This window comes from Dendrobates tinctorius, unplaced genomic scaffold (assembly GCF_039654945.1).
Source record: "Dendrobates tinctorius isolate UK_male_01 unplaced genomic scaffold, ASM3965494v1 ptg000102l, whole genome shotgun sequence".
NCBI classification, from domain to species: domain Eukaryota; kingdom Metazoa; phylum Chordata; class Amphibia; order Anura; family Dendrobatidae; genus Dendrobates; species Dendrobates tinctorius.
The window spans coordinates 33,974,046-33,993,411 of record NW_027361770.1 but is presented as its reverse complement, the minus strand read 5'-3'; the positions used below and the strand labels follow the sequence as shown (position 1 = coordinate 33,993,411).

Here is a 19,366-nt window from a genome sequence, read left to right as displayed (position 1 = left end):
CCAAACACTGAGAACCTTTGTTTTTAGAATTTCTTGTCCAGGTTCTTCAGTTGCTTAAATAAACAAATAATGCTATCTTCTCCCGTGCTTCCCCCATACTCTGGAACTCTCTACCCCAACACATCAGACTCTCGCTTACCACGGAAACCTTAAAAAAAAAGCTGAAGACCCACTTCTTCCGACAAGCCTACAACCTGCAGTGATCCTCAGTCTACTGAACCGCCGCTTGACCAGCTCTACCCTCTCCTAGTGTATCCTCACCCATGCCCTGTAGACTGTGAGCCTTCGTGGGCAGGGTCCTCTTACCTTCTGTACTTGCATGTGCCTTGTTTTGCTCATGTTTATTGTACTTGTCTATATTTGCCCCTTTCCCTTGTAATGTACCATGGAATAAATGGAGTAAAAAAAGTGTATAATAATAATAATCTTGTAGTGTTGTGCTGTATAAAATATAAAATGACGGTTGAAAACATACTTGCTGATGGTCTCCAATTAGGATAAGGTGTTGGCATCTGCTGCTCAGCGTTGTAATAATATGTGCTTCCAAAACCTCAGCAGCCTCTTCAACAATGACAATTCTTGGTTGAACAACTTGTAGAAGTTTCCTGTATTTTGCTGCACCTATACATTTTTTTTTTCAAAAAGATACACATCGTTTAACTTATTATTTTGGTCTGCTCCTCAAGTACTACTAAGGTACATTCAGTTTGAAATTTAGAAACTAATAAATGGCACAGATTCACTAAAATGTATGAAGACCATGTATCACATAGTAAACTCATCATATTTTCTGTTATTTGCAAGCAATGATAGCCAAAGCAAACCAGGCAAAATGTGCTCCCACAGCTAAAGTACTGCCACTCTAGCACCTCTATGAAATGCACAAGAAGTATGTCTATAACAATGCTAGTCACATTTTTGTTTATATTGTTTTTCCATGAATATGTATATATGTATATTTTTCAGGATTTTTTTTCTTTATTTTGTCTTTTTTTACTTTTTTTTTTTTTTTTAACTTTTTTACTTAGTTCTTCTATGTGACTTTTATTTGTTGGATCACATGACTTTCAATGCAGTGGACTTGTCAGTTTTACAGTGGTAGAATGCACGAACTCTGTAACAGGGTCTAACAGGCCACTGTAGCTGGCAGATGTAAAGGTCATTATTTGACCTCCGACTTATGAGTATGTACAGTGCTGGTGGGTTGAGGGAGGGAGACTATTTGGCAAGGCTGGTCTCCAGCAGCTTCAAACCACCCCTTGCCAATGACTGACAGGTCTCTCCCTATATACTCATGTGGGGAGACACCTGTTACAGTCTAGATGGCATGTGACCGCATGCATCCAAATTGCATACTTGTGGTCACGTCCCATTCTCTCCCGGCCCTGGAGAATCCTCACGGCGCACATGATGTGAGGATTCACAAGTCTGCAGTCACAAAGAGTGACGGCAGAGTTGTGGTTTTAGACCGGACAATTCCTTTATATTCCCAGTGAAGCATTGCATGGCCTATAAGTCTCCCTACACCAATTTGGAACACTCCACAAGGAGAAACTTTACCCCTTAGAATCTGTCACAAAAAATAGTCATGAGATAGAAACATCCACTAATTAGACACTATTGATGGTTGCACTGGATCTACTTTTGATCCTAAATAAAATACTTATACATAACATACGCTAGGGGTTATCTCCACATTACAGTACAGGCTAGAGATATAAAATGTATCTACTGAAATTATCACAAACACATACACTAAATTATATTGATGATCAGACATGTAATAGATATAAAACTGGGAGGAGGAGAGTGGGAGGCTGTACAGATAGTTACTGTGAATCACCTGTTGTAGTCATTCCTATGATGTCAGCCCGTTGCAGTGTATCACAATCCTGCTGGTTCCTCAGTTCAGCCAGCCGGTTGATTAGTATTTGGTACTCATCTTCTAGTTTAAAGATCTCTGAGCGAATAGCTTTCATAACTGTCTGTCTCCACATTCTACAGGAAGAATAAAACATGACTGATGCAATCACACTGAAAGTATAGTTAGCTCTAATTAGAAATATAGTTATGTGTTTGACACTGTGGTATTTACAAATGGCCTACACAATGAATACGGGAAGCTCTGATTACATGACAAGTGTTATGCTGGCCATACACATTTACGGGTTATTGTGCGAACGATGCTTCTGTCAATCTTCAGACAACAACCTTCTAAGACAACTCACCCATACACAGGAGCACTCAATCGGCTGAGCAATCGTGTTCTTGTGGTTTTCATGAGAAACAATCAGTGCAATAAAAGCAATCCGTTCCGCTGCAGCACCTACTGTATGTAAGAACACCTGACCGCGTCAGTAACGCTGCAGGCCGGGCTCTCTGGTGCTGACCCAAGCGAAAAAACAAATCATGTAGTCCGTGCAAAAAGAAGGATAAGGGTGGCACTCATCGTCCCATAAAATTCACTTTAGTGAAGTAGCTTACAACATCCAAGACAGGAGAGTCCCATGTGGAGCTCAATGGACGGCGGCCGTTTCATGCATCTGCGCTCCTATGGGTCCTGAGCATTACCATAGAAGCGCAGATGCGCAAAACAGCCGTCGTCCATTGAGCTCCACATAGGACTGTCCTGTCTTGGATGTTGTAAGCTACTTCACTAAAGTGAATTTTATGGGACGGTGAGTGCCACCCTTATCCTTCTTTTTGCACGGACTACATTCATCATGAGAAAGCTGCCAAAAGAGACATCAATCTGCATTTCATCTCTGGGAAAACAATGTGATTGGCATTCCAAAATCAGTTATACGTATACAACATCTAACCTGGATACAAGTTGGCGGTGCGCCATACACATTAAACTGTTGGTCAAATCTATCGGTGAGTTTGGTCGACATTAGTCTAATGTGTACGGGGACTTTATGGGTAGGTACAAGTTAGCAGTCTGAAATTTAATTTTCTTTTCCTGCTGTATTAGGAAGAGTGTAATTAACTTCATCCCTGGGATGGATCTGCCACATGATGCACACAAATGGACTCCCTTTAATTATAATAGGATCTGTCACATTTTAGACATGACGCCTGTCATTTTACCAGAGAAAAATAACTGCGTTCTTCACTGTTCCAGTGAATATGTTGAGCAACTTGACAGACACCATCATGAGTCAATGCTGTGCTATTTGATCCAGCAATAATACCATCTGTTTTGAGACTCCACATTTGGACCTGCACCTATCAAAGAATTTTCTAGATATTACTAGAAGAGGGACCTGCTGTGTTAGCACATAAAATTTCAGTGTCTGAAGCGGTTTAAGTGTTGCTACCTGAATCAGAACACAAAACTGTAAATTTTAGGTTATGTTGCCATGCTGCCCTTTTGTCTTCACCCAAATACTGAAAACTGGTTTGTAATGATTATCGTGGTGAGATTTGCCACAGAATGTTTTATGCATTCTTTATTGCAGACACGTTAAGATTTAAAAAAAAGAAAGTAATGTGTATAGGAGAAAAAGATACCAAAAAATGCACGGTTCAACAACGTCTTTTATGACACAGCAGGGAGGAGCCTCAAAGTTTCTGTGCATGATTACAGCTGAGCTCCCATCATTCTGAGCGGTGACTCGCAGAGATCCATTATAAGAAGATTGCAACGTGATTAAAACTTTATTTTCTGATGGGGGGCGTGGCCTAGCAGCATGTGAGGAAGACGTGGGTCTGCTGAGCTCCCACACACAGCTACTGATTACTGCCATTATATCCCCACAGCACGGTCAGTAACTAATCTGTGTGCATTCCTGAGACCTGCGGGTGCCGCTGGACAGAGACATTCAGCCTCTAGCCCTAAATCATGCGAAAAAAAGGTCAGAGAAGAGTGACTAATGAGCTGGGGCCTGGGTCCCAAGATGGCGCTGCTAACACAGTACGTGCTCTGGAGGAAGCAGCTGCAGACAGTGAGGACAGGAACAGGGAGGTGGCAGCCCGGCTGAGACGCTTTGCCAGAGTGGAGGAGGCAGAGCGCGAGTCCCTCCAGGAGACAGACGAAGAGCTGGAGTCTGCAGGTGAAGGTATGGATCTGGAGGTGGGAGAGAGGGGAAAGGAGGAGGCCACAGGCTCTGGAGGTCGGGAGAAGCAGGACGCTGCAGCCAGCTGGGGAGAACTAGTGGAGCAAAACAAAAGCCAGCTCCAAGCATTGCAGCTGCAAATGCCAACTGAACCTACTATCAAAGATGTGCTGACAGCAGTTATGCAGTGTGGGTCTGCTATTTCTTCTGTGCTCACTCAGCTGGGTTATTTACAAGAATCCATGCAAAATGTGAGGCATGAACTGCACACCGTTAAAGACAGAACCGGGCAACTTGAGAAACGAGTCGGAGTTGTGGAGGGTACTGTGTCTAAGTCAGCGCAGCATCATAAAGAACTTAAAAGATATGGTTGCTGTGTGGGCCAAAACTGATGACCTAGAGAACAGGTCTAGACGGAACAACGTCCGCATTGTTGGCATGCCTGAACGTCATGAAGGCAAAAATCCTACTGTTTTTATCGAAGCCTGGATTAAGGAGAAAATAGGAACTGATAATCTAACTCATTTATATGCTGTGGAACGTGCTCACAGGGTTCCTACCCGCCCTCCTCCTCCTGGTTACCAACCGAGGCCTATCTTGGCTAAAATTCTCCACTATAGGGACAGGGATAATATCCTTAGATACTCAAGGGAACATCCTGACCTTTCTATTGATGGCTCCAGAGTTTCTTTTTACCCTGACTTCTCGGCAGAAGACCAAAGAATGAGAGCTAAATTTATGGACATCAAAAAACGTCTAAGGGCCATAGGTATCCAATATTCTATGATATTCCCGGCCAAGCTGCGGGTCGAGGCCCGGAACAAAATTCACTTTTTTCTGGATGCTAAAGATGCTATGGACTGGCTGGATCTGAATGAACAGCATCTGAGGAAGGATGAGGAAGACCGGGAATGCGGCTGATGATGTATTTGCTACTTTGGACACTTCTGCGCTGTCTGGTGTCTTGACTTTCGGTTCTGTTGCAGGAAACTGCTCAACATGTTGTCGTTTTGCTATAGATGGTTGCCATGTGCTGTGGGGACTCATCCTGTTATGTGTGGGCAGCAGTTAGGAAGTGAAAGGCCCGTTGACTGATGTGGAAGGGAATAACATCGCCCTTGTTTGAAACACCCTTGGCACTGCCGGGGGACATGTTGGGGAGAGTTCTGGGGGGGGAGGGGGGGTTCTAGGGGTTTGTCGGGTCCTATGTAACTTTTGTGCACAACAATGTAAACTCTACTATGACACGGTGGATATTGGCACCGACTGTATATCGACTTGAGAATGGGTGACGTTAAAATACTTAGCTGGAATATTAGAGGGCTAAAGTCCCCAGTAAAAAGACAGGCCATATTTTCCTTTATAATGGATCAGAAGCCAACTGTTGTATGCTTACAAGAGACGCATCTTACTCCTGAGACACTTGGTATATTAAATAAGAGGTGGATACAACATGGGTATCATTCCACGTACTCTCAATACTCCCGGGGAGTTAGCATACTGGTCTGTTCAGGTGCCCAGTTTACATGCAATCAGGTGGTGGTGGACACGGAGGGGCAATTCGTCTTTCTATTCTGCAAACTCTTTGCTGAGATAATGATACTCATTTCTATATACATCCCCCCCGCCTTATAGCAGCAAAGTTATATATAAAATTCATACCATGTTGAGGGACTTTCCGGGGGTCCCTTATATGTTGGTGGGGGACTTTAATAATGTTTTGGACTCCCACTGGGATAGAGGGAATCATGCACCCCTGAAACCGGGAGGTAATCGTACGCCTTTTGGAGTTTTGTTACATGAGCTAGCCCTGACTGACTTATAGAGAAGTCGTAATCCTGATGTCTACCAATATTCATGCTTCTCCTCTACCTTTGTCTCAGTGTCACGCATTGATTTGGCTATGGGTGATGATTTGATGCTGAGAAAAATTTTAGACGTTAATTATTTGCCGAGAACAGTGTCGGATCACTCGCCCATGTCCATTACAATCAAGGGGGGGGATAATAGATTGAAAACTAAACCGTTATGGCGACTTAAACCGTTTTGGCTGCAGGTAGTGGATAAGAATGATAGCTTTAGCTTTGAGATACAGGAACATCTCAGGTTTAATTTGGGTTCAGCGTCTAGTTTGACTGTTTGGGAGACTCTGAAGGCATACCTGCGGGGCATGTATATACGTGAGATTTCAAAGCTTAAATCTAATTCCAGAGCAGAATCTCAGATTATACTTCATGAGCTGGAGGATGCGGAAAAGGCTCTCTCCATGCGATTCACTCTCGCCAGTCAGAAAAGGCTAAAAGAAGCACAGTTGAAGGTGACTAAAATGACGCTAGAAACTGCGAAACGAAAACGTATGTTTCAGTCAGTTCAATATTTTGAAAATGCGGAGAGTGTTGGTCATTTGCTCTCGGTTATAACTTCAGCACAGGGGGGGTCCTCGTTTATAGCCGGCCTTCGGGATGTGGGTGGGCAACTTTTCAATGACACACCGGGTATTTTGAGAATTTTGGAGACTTTTTATACTGAGTTATACTCCTCACACACCAGGGCCTCAACTGAAGACCTTGACAACTTTTTGGGGCCCGCTAAACTCCCACGTCTGACTGATGAGGCGAGACGTATGCTTGATGAGCCGCTGGACTTGGGGGAGCTTGAAGAGGCTTTGGGATCTATGTCCAATGGTAAGGCGCCGGGGGTGGATGGCTTACCGGTTGAGGTGTACAAAAAGTATAAATCTGTACTTCTCCCTACCTTGCTGGCTGTATTCAATGATAGTCTCAGTCTCAGTTCTGGAGCTCTCCCATCTTCTATGCGGGAAGCTATTATTACTGTGCTGCTAAAAAAGGACAAAGACCCAACACTCCCGGCGTCATATAGACCCATTTCCCTCCTGACGGTGGACATTAAGCTCCTGGCGAAGGTTTTGGCCACTCGACTTTCGAAGGTGGTGGAATCGTTAGTACATTCGGATCAGACGGGTTTCATGCCTCGTAAGTCTACGGCCATAAATATTAGGCGACTGTATTTGAACATGCAGGTGAGGGCGGATAATGCGGGGGGGAGGGTGGTCCTGTCTCTGGATGCCGCCAACGCATTTGACAGTGTAGAGTGGACCTACCTCTGGGCTACACTTCGCTGTATGGAGTTTGGTTCGGGTTTTATTAGCTGGATCAGGCTCCTATATTCCGAACCAAAAGCACGAATACGAGCAAATGGATCACTGTCTGACCCTTTTCCTCTTTATAGAGGTACGAGGCAGGGCTGCCCTCTGTCCCCGCTACTCTTTGCTTTAGCGATAGAGCCTCTGGCCTCCAGAATAAGATATGATAAGGGCATCGAGGGGTTCAGATACGAAGGACAGGAGGAGAAGGTAGCACTCTATGCTGATGACTTGCTTATGTTCTTGGCTGACCCTGATAGATCATTACATAATGTGATGCTGCTCCTTAATTCTTTTGGTGCTGTATCGGGACTAGTTATTAACTGGGAAAAATCTGCGATTCTCCCTTTAGATCCGATCCCAATCAACGTCACGCAGGTGCCGGTTGTAACGACTTTCAAATATCTGGGTATTATGATATCTAATAAACTAATGGATTTTGAATATTTGAATCTCTCGCCACTGATGGCCAGGATTAAGGGAAAGGTTAAGGCCTGGGCTAAGTTGCATCTTTCTGTGGTGGGGAGAGTGAACTTACTGAAAATGGTGATCATGCCGCAGCTTCTGTATGTTCTTCACAACTCCCCAGTCTGGCTCCCTCAAAATAGGTTTTACAAAATTAATGCGATATTTAGAGAACTTATTTGGTTAAAAAAGGGTGCAAGGATCAAATTGGAACATTTACAAAAATCTAAAGAGGAGGGGGGGCTGGTGCTGCCCAATCCATGGCTCTACTTTCTCTCCTCTCAATGTCAGCACATGGCGGGGGGAATGGAGGGCTTCCCAGCGGAGACAGCGGGGGGCCAGTTGATTTTCCGGTTTCTTGTGGGTCAGGGGTCGCTGTTATCCAACTTAGAGGCGGGTAGATTTAGACCTTGGGCGTCTAGATATCCTACGGTCCTTCTCATGATTAAAGTGTGGGATAAAATTAAACAGTTAAGAGGAATCACGGGTTTCACAAAATACTCCCCTATTTGGGATAACCTGTATTTGCCGCAAATGAGGTCGCTTAAAGGTTTTGCGCAATGGAGGCGAATAGGTATCTGGTGGCTGTCGCAATTAGTGGAGGATGGGGTTTTTAAGTCCTTTGACACACTGAGACGGGATTTTCCGCTCCAACACTCTATGTTCTTCCAGTATCTGCAGTTGCAGCATGCCTACACAGTGCAGGACCAAATGAATAGCATATCTATACACCAGGATGCTATTGTCAGCAGGCTCGGGCTGCAGGCATCCACTAGGGGTTTAATCTCGTTTGTGTACGGTGGACTTCTTTCAATGGTTTTGGTGAAGCATCCGATAGGAGCGCTGGCGAAGTGGGAGCAACAGTTGGGCGCCATTTCAGGGGATCAATGGGAATCTATTCTGCAGATGGTCCCCAGGCTGTCTCTTAGTGAACCCAATCGTTTGTCCCAATTGTATATTCTTTATAGAGTTTATAGAACCCCTAAATGGTTATTTGATATGGGGATGAGGAGGGATTCGCAGTGCCCTAAATGTACGCTCGAGAATGCTGATATCTTGCATATGTTGTGGACGTGCCCCTGCCTGCAGGTATTTTGGATTCTGGTCCTTAATTTGAACGATGTGACTACAGGACAGGATATCCCGAGAGATCCCGTTGTCTGTGTCTTGGGTTATGTGGAGGATGTGGGGGGAGATGAATACCTTCAAACCGCAGTTGCCAGAATGCTTTATGCTGCTAGGAAGCTGATAGCATACCATTGGATTTCAGATAAGGTGCCATCTCGGACAGAATACATCAATAAATTAAACTATATACTCTATAGAGAAAAAGCCATATACCTTAAGAGGGGATGACCGAATACTTTTGAGCAAATTTGGGCTGGTTGGTTGGACACCCCGGGTCTGCCAGCAGCGAACCTATTCGTCTAATAGCTGATTTTGGTCGACATTGTTATCCACTGTGTCTATGTGCATGTATTTTATATTTTCATAAGATTTGTGCTTTTTGTGTATAATTTTCTTATTTCTTTTGTGGACCGGGCGGGGGTGTGGGGGAGGGTGGGATGGATGGTGATACAGTTGTTTTTCACTTGTTTGTTATAATGAAAATGTGAATAAAAACTATCTGATAAAACAAAAAAAAAAGAAAAAAAAACAACTTTATTTTCTCTGTGTAGCTGCAATTCAAGTCAGCCAACTGCTCAGTGTTTTAACACTATTTACCTGGAGGATAACCCAATATCTGCAGGTAAATAGCGTTTCTGGTGATATCCCTTTATGTCCATTACAAGAACTGATTATTAACAGCAATCCTTCAGCAGTTACAATGAAAAATGAATTGTCTTCTTCCCAACCTACTCTGATTTTGAATATTTGATGCACATGAATGTTTCAGATAATAAACTACCTTTGATAGACAAAGATTACCCAAATAAGTGCAAACTGATTTCATTTAGTAAAGTAAAATGCTGTTCAGCCCTACGTGAAAAAATTATTGGCGGGAACATGTGTAAAGATGCCAAAGGTTTACACAATTTCCAGTTGTGTCAAAATTTTGAAACATTTTAAGCAGTTTTACATCAGAATTCTGATGAAAATTGCTTGATCAATCTGCCCTTATACACTAATATTACTGCATGCAAATAGTATAAATAATCATATACAGACAACACACCAAGTACTCACATACTCCTTGAGAAAGTCACCTGGTGAAACGTACGTTGGAGTTCCGGGGTGGTCATATTTGGTAACTCATTTTTCCTGTATTATCTATATGTTAGGAGCGGCGGAACGCACTAAATATTAAATAACGTAAAGTGCGTTCGCCGCCCGGGGTCCACCATGCAGAAGGTGTTAACACTGCTGCTAGATAATGGCGGACGTACAATATGCCGGAATAACGCACGCGGGTTGAACGTCACCAGGGTGCGCTGAGCAATCTCTGTTTATTCACAGAGTCGCCTAAGTGCTAAACACAAAAGGCTGAGCCTGTTAACGCCACAGGTCTCAGAGAAATGCACGCACGGTATATGGTCACAGGAGCTGGGCCCTAGGCAGAGGGTCAGTGTCCATCTAGACCTACCGTGCATGCGGCGTCACAACTGTGGACGCCAAAAGGAGCAGCAGACTGCAGCTCGGCGACTGACACTGCTGCTGATCGACAATGCCCGGTAGCAGGCGCACTATCGGACGCTAGCACTGTGGAGGATGCTAGTGTGGCTTGTCACTGCTGGCGCTGACTCTATAGCTAAGTCCCTATGCACACTCGTAATATCAGAGGGAGGGGATCTTAATGAGTCATTTGCATGTTCATGCATCAATCATCATTCACACAGTAGCAACTAGAGACTATACTAGCGCATGGCCGAGCGGCCATGCAAACCTTTTATAGCTGGGACCTTCCGGAAGCTTCCAGATCCCAGAGATGGACCAATCAGATCACGAGAAGGACCTGGGCATGTGACTCCCGATCTCCAATGGGAGATAGTCTCGTGAGCATGCCCAGTGGAGTGATGGAGGGACTTAGTCTCTGGAGCGATTTGCTGCTGAGCAGCCTGTATTGCCATTGCTGACCCAAAGGTGGCAGCAATAGCCAGACCCACAGAGCAGATCTGGGCAGAGTGTCTGGAAAACAATGGTACTGTACAACGCACCTAAATCTGCTGCGGACCCGCTGATCCGCACTGTGTGCACATAGCCTTATACATGGATCTTTCTTCTGCATTCATATTGGTTACTCTTTAACATTATTGAGGGAAAATACCATTTTTTTACAATACCCACTTCTTATACGTTTCCCTGTGATTTTCCTGTGCAGGATTTTTTTCCCCCCTCCTATATGCCTTTTAATCATTCTCGCTAATATTAATACACGGATTTATTTTTGTGTATTAATAAAGATGTGTTTTTTATTCAACATTCCAGTGTCAATTCACAATTTTGAGTAGTATTTATATAATGAAATTGTGAATATACACAAATATGTGTATTGACTAAGCTACTTTGTTACTCTGACGTTTGTGTTAGAAATAAGTCATCCAAACCTGTATATTTTCCAACGCTTATTAATTTGAATAGCACGAATATCTGAGATCTTTTTATATTCCTCTTCACTCATGTAATCCATTTTTTGAAGCTCTTTTTCCATTTTCTGACGGAGTTTAATTTTTTCTTGATTTATCTGAGAGAAAAAGATAAGATTAATTAGATTTAATTAAAATAAATATTATATATTAGAACACTAAGTTCAGGGCAGTGGAGATTTTTTCACTTTCACTTTACTGTTAGAAATATAGCTTGTATATCACGACTGTGTGGCACCCCAGGAGTCCGGTTGCCACAGTGGCATTGCCTCCCTCACAGGGAGTAATCAGTTAAAACTAAAAGAGAAAGAGCGCAATAGGGTCTTACCTAGGTAAAACAGATATGACTCAAGCTGTTATACTCACCAATAGCAGGAGAGTTTTAGGCATGAAAGGAATAGAATCATAGAATCATAGAATCATAGAATCGTAGAGTTGGAAGGGACCTCCTGGGCCATCTGGTCCAACCCCCTGCTCAAAGCAGGATTCGCTAAATCATCCCAGTCAGATGTCTGTCCAGCCTCTGTTTGAAGACTTCCATTGAAGGAGAACTCACCACTTCTCGTGGCAGCCTGTTCCACTCATTGATCACTCTAACTGTCAAAAAGTTTTTTCTAATATCTAATCTGTGTCTCTTCCCATTCAGTTTCATCCCATTGCTTCTAGTCTTTCCTTGTGCAAATGAGAATAAAGTTGATCCTTCTACAATGTGACAGCCCTTTAGATATTTGTAGACAGCTATTAAGTCTCCTCTCAGTCTTCTCTTTTGCAAACTAAACATTCCCAAATCCTGCAACCTTTCCTCATAAGACAGGGTTTGCAGACCGGTCACCATTCTGGTCGCTCTTTTCTGAACTTGCTCCAGTTTGTTGATGTCTTTTTTAAAATGTGGTGCCCAAAACTGGACACAATATTCCAGATGAGGTCTGACCAAAGAGGAGTAGAGGGAAATAATGACTTCACGTGATCTAGACTGTATGCTTCTGTTAATACATCCTAGAATTGCATTTGCCTTTTTTGCTGCTGCATCACACTGTTGACTCATATTCAGTCTGTGATCTATTAGTATACCCAAGTCTTTTTCACATGTGCTGTCACTTAGCCCTATTCCTCCCATTCTATATATGCTTTTTTCATTTTTATTGCCCAGATGTAGTACTTTGCATTTCTCCCTGTTAAAAACCATTCTGTTAGTTGCTGCCCACTTCTCCAGTTTATTTAAATCTTTTTGAATCCTCTCTCTCTCTTCTCTAGTATTAGCTATCCCTCCTAGCTTTGTGTCATCAGCAAATTTAATCAGTTTACCCTCAATTCCTTCATCTAAATCGTTGATAAAGATGTTGAACAATACAGGGCCCAGGACAGAGCCCTGTGGTACCCCACTTGAGACATTCTTCCAACTGGATGTGCAGCCATTTACGACCACTCTTTGGGTCCGATCACTAAGCCAGTTATGAATCCACCTAACAGTTGCCTTGTCCATTCCATACTTAGTCATTTTTTCAATAAGGATTGTATGAGAGACTTTGTCAAATGCTTTGCTGAAGTCAAGATATACTATATCTACAGCATTTCCTTGATCCACCCAATCAGTGATACCGTCATAGAAGGAAATTAAGTTAGTCTGACATGACTTATTAGTTAGAAACCCATGCTGACTCTGTTTAATCACTTCATTCTTATCCAGGTATTGACATACATGTTGTTTAATAATTTGTTCAAAGATCTTTCCTGGTATAGAAGTCAGACTCACCGGCCTATAGTTGCCTGGGTCCACCTTCTTCCCCTTGTCCACATGTCCACATGTGGGGAGCAGAACCATCCCAGCTGCATCACCATCAGCCCCAGCGGTCTCCTTTAACAGCATTGGCCATCCGTTGCCGAACACCACAGGTGGCGTCACATTAAATCCCATATACATGTCCCTCATTTTACGGCACAGTGTAATGCTCGCGCCCTGACTGGTTGGCGTGAGCGTGGGCGATGTGGCCCCACTGGACCACAAACCAGACTACCCTGGAAGGGGCATAACTAAGCAGCTACCTTGGTGTTCACTGGAGCCTCTGATGGTGATGTCAGGTTCATGCGGCAGGTAGCTGCCACTCCAGGGTGGTAGTAGAAAACACCGTGTGCACTACTATAGTGGTGCCAAGTTAGGTTCCGAAACCATACATGATAAAATGAAAACCTGACACTCAACTTAATGCTTGGTGAGGTAGTTTATTGTAGTACCAGAAAACGTTTCGGTCAATATAGACCTTCATCAGTTACTACAGTGTGAAAAAAAATAAATAAATAAACAAAAATAAAGTATGTACAAAAATCACATAAAATGCTATTTGGTCATGGATATATACAATGTTATACAAGAAATACTACAACAGAGACCAAAAAATATATCTTGGGTGCGCAGATTGAAGGAGAAAAGGATAAGATATACCGTGCTAGTATGTTTGAAAGTAGCTTGAAGGAGGGCGCTTTTTATGTTAGTCACTGATAACGCCTAAAAAGAAGTGATTGGCCCTGTTAAAGTGTATACATAAGGTCAATTAGGTGGTGTTACAGAATGGTACATACCAGTAATCAAATGGTTAGAATGCTGCTGTAGCGCAGGATAATCTGTAAGGTAAACGTCATGTAGGATGACATAAGACAGCGGTAAAGTGTGCTATATATCAAAGTTGTGAGTGTCGCTATAAATGGCGAGGTAGTTACCTTAACAGTTGAAAATATCAGCACAGCCTGGTCCTCCTGGACGTGGGTAAACACCACTTGTCAGTGGAGACAGAGGCGAGCTGAGCTTAAGTGGAGGAAGGGCGGGTCTATGGCCTTGACGGACAGGAGGGTAGGGCCAATGGGAGAGAGCTGGGTGGTGACGTCAGCTGAACAAAGATGGCTGCGCGCTCAGAAGCAAAATAGGATGCATTGTAGTGTAATAAAGGGTTATAGAGTCAGGATGCACTGTTTTTCTGTGTGAAATTCATAGTGGATATATTTTTTGGTCTCTGTTGTAGTATTTCTTGTATAATATTGTATATATCCACGACCGAATTGCATTTTATGTGATTTTTGTACATACTTTATTTATTTTTGTTTATTTATTTTTTTCACACTGTAGTAACTGATGAAGGTCTATATTGACCGAAACGTTTTCTGGTACTACAATAAACTGCCTCACCAAGCATTAAGTTGAGTGCCAGGTTTTCATTTTATCACTCCAGGGTGGTGTCTGGCTATGGCTGCTGATCCAACTGAGGGACAGGATACTGCGAGCAGGTGCGGGCTAGTACAAACTGACATGATGGGTACTCTAGCAGGCACGACGTGAGACAATGACAGACAGGCGGGCACAGCTGAGACACTGGCAGGCAGGCGAGCACGGCTGAGACACTGGAAGGCATACGGGCACGGCTGAGACACTGGCAGGTAGGCGGGACAGGAACTGACTCAGTAGTGACAGGACAGAGACTCGCACTGGGACGAGTAGTATTTGTGAACAGGTAGGGGGCTGTTCACACTGGCGGTGCAGGAACTGGTTCAGGAAGGACGGGAACATTGACAGGTACGAAGTGTATCAGGAACAGGTAGAGAGCGGTTCACACAGAAGATGCAGGACCTGACTAGGAACCAATACAGATGGGTAGAACAAGGATCCGCAAGATATGGAACGGAAGCAAAGCAGAACCGCAGAGTTACGGAGCAGAGAAGAACCACAAAGAGCGGAGCAGGGTAGAACCGCAAGGCTTGAGGAGAGGCACTGCAGTTTGCAGCAAGAGGTTCTGCAGCAACAGGAGCTACAGAAGGGAAATAGCGCGGAACCACAAGGTATGCGGAAAGGAGCTGCAGCAAGAGGCTCTGCGGCAGCAGGGGCGAAGCAAAGCGGAACCTCAAGGTATGCGGAGAGAAGCTGCAGCAAGAAGTTCTGCAACAGCCAAACCAGAGCACAGGCAGAACCGCAAGTGTGCGTAGCACAGGCAGGACCGCAAGAGTGCGGAGCACAGGCAGAATCGCAAGACTGTGGAGCACAGGCAGAACTGCAAGTGTGCGGAGCACAGGCAGAACCGCAAGAGTGCAGAGCACAGGCAGAACCGCAAGAGTGCAGAGCACAGGCAGATGGAGAGGACACAAGGATAGACACAGTGGGGTAAGGAGCCACAGACAAGGAGGCCAACAGACAGAGGTTAGAACAGAGTTCAGACTAGGCAAGGCACAGAAACAGGGATATGACGGACACAGGAGTTCAGACAAGGCAAAGAACGAGTCAGTGCACAGGAACAAGGACACAGACCAGGATATTCTGCCTCCTGGTGGGTGGAACAAGAAATGCACAAGGCACAGAGACAGGAATACAGAGACCAGGATATTCTGCCTCCTGGGGGGCAGAAAACATGACACAATGCACATGGAAACAGATCTGGGTAGGATGCCCCCAGAGCAGGCAAAGACAGGACAGGACCTGGCAACTCAGCAGCAAGACACTGACTGAGTAAGGGCATTGCTCAGGCAGCTTCCACCAGGTGGAACTGCCCTAAATATTAGAGGCCTCTTGGTAATTGGCTGGGAACACCATAGGCAGGTGCACACTGATTCTATAAGAACCAGAAAGTGCCTGCGCCACAGGCAGAGCACAGGGGCCACAGGAAGAACATGGGGGCCCCAGGCAGTGCACAGGGCCCCCAGCAGCACACGGGGCCCTAGGCACAGCACAGGGGTCCCAGGCAACACACAGGAGCCCCAGGCAGCGCACAGGGACTCCCAGGCAGAACACTGGGGGCAGAGGCAGCGAACAGGTCCCAGGCAGCACACAGGGCCCCAGGCAGCACATGGGGGGCCCCAGGCAGCACATGGGGGCCACAGAAAGTGCACAGGGCACCAGGCAGCACACAGGGCCCCAGGCAGAGCACAGTAGCCACAGGCAGCACACGGGGCCCCAGGCAGTGCACAGGGCCCCTGGCAGCACATGGGGCCCCAGGCACAGCACAGGGGCCACAGGCACCACACAGGAGCCCCAGGCAGCACACAGGGGCTTCAGGCAGAACACAGGGCCCCAGGCAGAACACAGGGGCCACATGCAGCACACGAGGCACCAGGTACAGCAAAGGGGCCCCAGGAAGAACACAGGGCCCCAGGCAGCACATGGGGCCCCAGGCAGAGCACAGATGCCACATACAGCACATGGGGCCCCAGGCAGAACACAGGGGCCACAGGCAGCACACAGGGCCCCAGGCAGCGCTCAGGGCCCTCGGCAGCACATGGAGCCCCAGATACAGCACAGGGGCCACAGGCAGCATACAGGAACCCCAGGCAGTGCACAGGGGCCCCAAGCAGCACACAGGGCCCCAGGAAGTGCACAAGGCCCCAGGCAGCACACGGGGCCCCAGGCAGAGCACAGGGGCCACAGGCAGCACACAGGGCCCCAGGAAGTGCAAATGGCCCCCGGCAGCACACGGGGCCCCAGGCAGAGCTTTGGGCCCCTGTGCTCTGCCTGGGGCCCCATGTGCTGCCTGGGGCCCCGTGTGCTGCCTGTGGCCCCTGTGCTCTGCCTGAAGCCCGTGTGCTGCCTGGGGCCCCGTGTGCTGCCTGGGGCCTTGTGTGCTTCATGGGGCCCCCCGTGTGCTGTCTGGGGCCCTGTGTGCTGCCTGGGGCCCTGTGTGCTGCCTGGGGCCCCCATGTGCTGTCTGGGGCCCTGTCTGCTTCCAGGGGCCCTTTGTGCTGCCAGGGGCCCCTGTGCACTGCCTGGGGCCCTGTGCACTTCCTGGGGCCCCCAAGTGCTGACTGGGAACTCGTTTGCTGTCTCTGCTCCTGTGTGCTGCCTGGGGCCCCTGTGCGCTGCCTGGGGCCCCAGTATGCTGCCTGGGGCCCTGTCTGCTGCCTATGGCCCCGTGTTCTGCTTGGGGCCCCTGTGCTCTGCCTTGGGCCCCATGTGCTGTCGGGCGCCCTGTGCGCTTCCAGGGGCCCCTGTGCTCTGCCTAAGGCTCCGTGTGCTGCCTGGGGCCTTGTTTGCTTCCTGGGGCCCCGTGTGCTGTCTGGGGCCCCGTGTGTTGCCTGGGGTCCCCGTGTGCTGCCTGGGAACCCGTTCACTGTCTCTGCTCCTGTGTGCTGCCTGAGGCCCCTGTGTGCTGCCTGGGGCCCTGTGCACTGCCTTGGGGCTCCCATGTGCTGCCTGGGACCCCGTTCGCTGTCTCAGCCCCCTGTGCACTGCCTGCAGCCCTGTACGCTTCCTGAGGCCCCCGTGTGCTGCCTGGGAACCTGTTCACTGTCTCTGCTCCTGTGTGCTGCCTGGGGCCCTTGTGTGCTGCCTGGGGCCCTGTGCGCTGCCTGGGGCCCCTGTACTGCCTGATCTAAAGCAGCTGGGGTATATTCTGACCCGGAGGGGTATAATCTGGCCTAGGCCAATTTATACCCTGGGGTATAGTTTGGCCTAGGCCAGAATATACCCGGGGTATAATCTGGCCTAGGCCACTTTAACCCCGGGTATATTCTGGGTGGCCTGTTACACCGGGACACCCAACTAGTTGACACGCCTACCAGGGCCGTGGGGTACTCGGAACCGGGTCGGACAGTTCTTTGGGGAAGTCACGGGGGCTGTGACCTAACTCTGTGGCCATGGCTCTGTGTAACAACCCTGCCGGCATCACTGCATGGCCTCCCATCTGCCACTTACCTTACTCACTACTCTGGGCCATGCTGTGAGTGGTGTCTGCTGCCGGCTCCATGCTGTTTGCCTCTTGCCTCCTGCCTGCTCTCTGCATACTTCCTGGCTGTGTGCATAGGGGGTGGCGCCGCCACTTTCTGGTTCTTATAGAATCAGTTTGCACCTATGGTGTTCCCAGCCAACTACCAAGAGGCCTCTAATATTTAGGGCAGCTCCACCTGGTGGAAGCTGCTTGAGCAACGCCCTTACTCAGTCAGTGTCTTGCTGCTGAGTTGCCAGGTCCTGTCCAGTCTCTGCCTGCTCTGGGGGGCATCCTACCCAGATCTGTTTCTGTGTGCATTGTGTCATGTTTTCCGCCCCCCAGGAGGCAGAATATCCTGGTCTCTGTATTCCTGTCTCTGTGCCTTGTGCATTTCTCGTTTCACCCACCAGGAGGCAGAATATCCTGGTCTGTGTCCTTGTTCCTGTGCACTGACTCGTACTTTGCCTTGTCTGAACTCCGTCCTATACCTGTGTCCATCATATCCCTGTTTCTGTGCCTTGCCCTGTTCGTTGCCTAGTCTGAACTATGTTCTAACCTCTGTCTGTTGGCCTCCTTGTCTGTGGCTCCTTACCCCGCCGTGTCTATCCTTGTGTCCTCTCCATCTGCCTGTGCTCCGTACTCTTGAGGCTCTGCCTATGCTCCGCACTCTTGCGGTTCTGCCTGTGCTCCACACTCTTGCAGTTCTGCCTGTGCTCCGCACACTTGCGGTCCTGCCTGTGCTCCACAGTCTTACGATTCTGCCTCTGCTCCGCACTCTTGCAGTCCTGTCTTGTACTGCCTGATCTACAGCAGCTGGGGTATATTCTGAACCGGAGGGGCATAAACTGGCCTAGGCCTATTTATACCCCAGGGCATAGTTTGGCCTAGGCCATTTTAACCCCGGGTATATTCTGGGCGGGGGGTTAATCTGGCCTGTTACACCGGGACCAGGGGCTCCTTCCTTGTCCTTGTGCCTGAGCTCACCCTGTTACGTGGAATACTTCTGATGGTGAATACGCCGGGGCCACGTACCTTGCCTTAGCTGCTGAATCCACCCTCAGTCTGTACCCATCTCTCACTCAGTATTGTACCGTACTACACCAACCAGACTAACAAGGTAATACGAACAGGGATAACGAAACATACCAAACATACAAATATACACTCATAAATAGCAGAGGTATGCACTAGGGAGTGGAGGATGGGGGAATTATCAAACATTCAAAACCTAGCAACAGTGACAGATAAATCCACCAACCGCCTTCTCCAATAATAACAACCACCAATAACCTCCATCCATGCAGCATAAGCTATCTCTCTGACAATGAGTGCTAGCCAGGAACCAGTTTATATAGGAGATGGGAATGACTAACAGTGAACAGCTGAACCTTAGGGTGTGTGCACACGCTGCGGATTCTG

General features: G+C 47.1%; 1 protein-coding gene across 3 annotated transcripts in view; it reads right to left on the bottom strand.

Annotated features, from left to right (window-relative positions):
• Nucleotides 1-19,366, bottom strand: part of LOC141099764 (NFX1-type zinc finger-containing protein 1-like) — a 229,075-nt gene that overhangs the window by 34,869 nt on the left and 174,840 nt on the right. For all 3 annotated transcript variants that reach the window (XM_073587800.1, XM_073587801.1, XM_073587802.1), the window contains 3 exons: nucleotides 11,232-11,368; nucleotides 1,844-1,998; nucleotides 476-621 (listed from right to left, as the gene is read on the bottom strand). In XM_073587800.1, coding sequence (XP_073443901.1) covers nucleotides 476-621; nucleotides 1,844-1,998; nucleotides 11,232-11,368 — 438 coding nt within the window. The remainder of the gene's footprint in view (nucleotides 1-475; nucleotides 622-1,843; nucleotides 1,999-11,231; nucleotides 11,369-19,366) is intronic.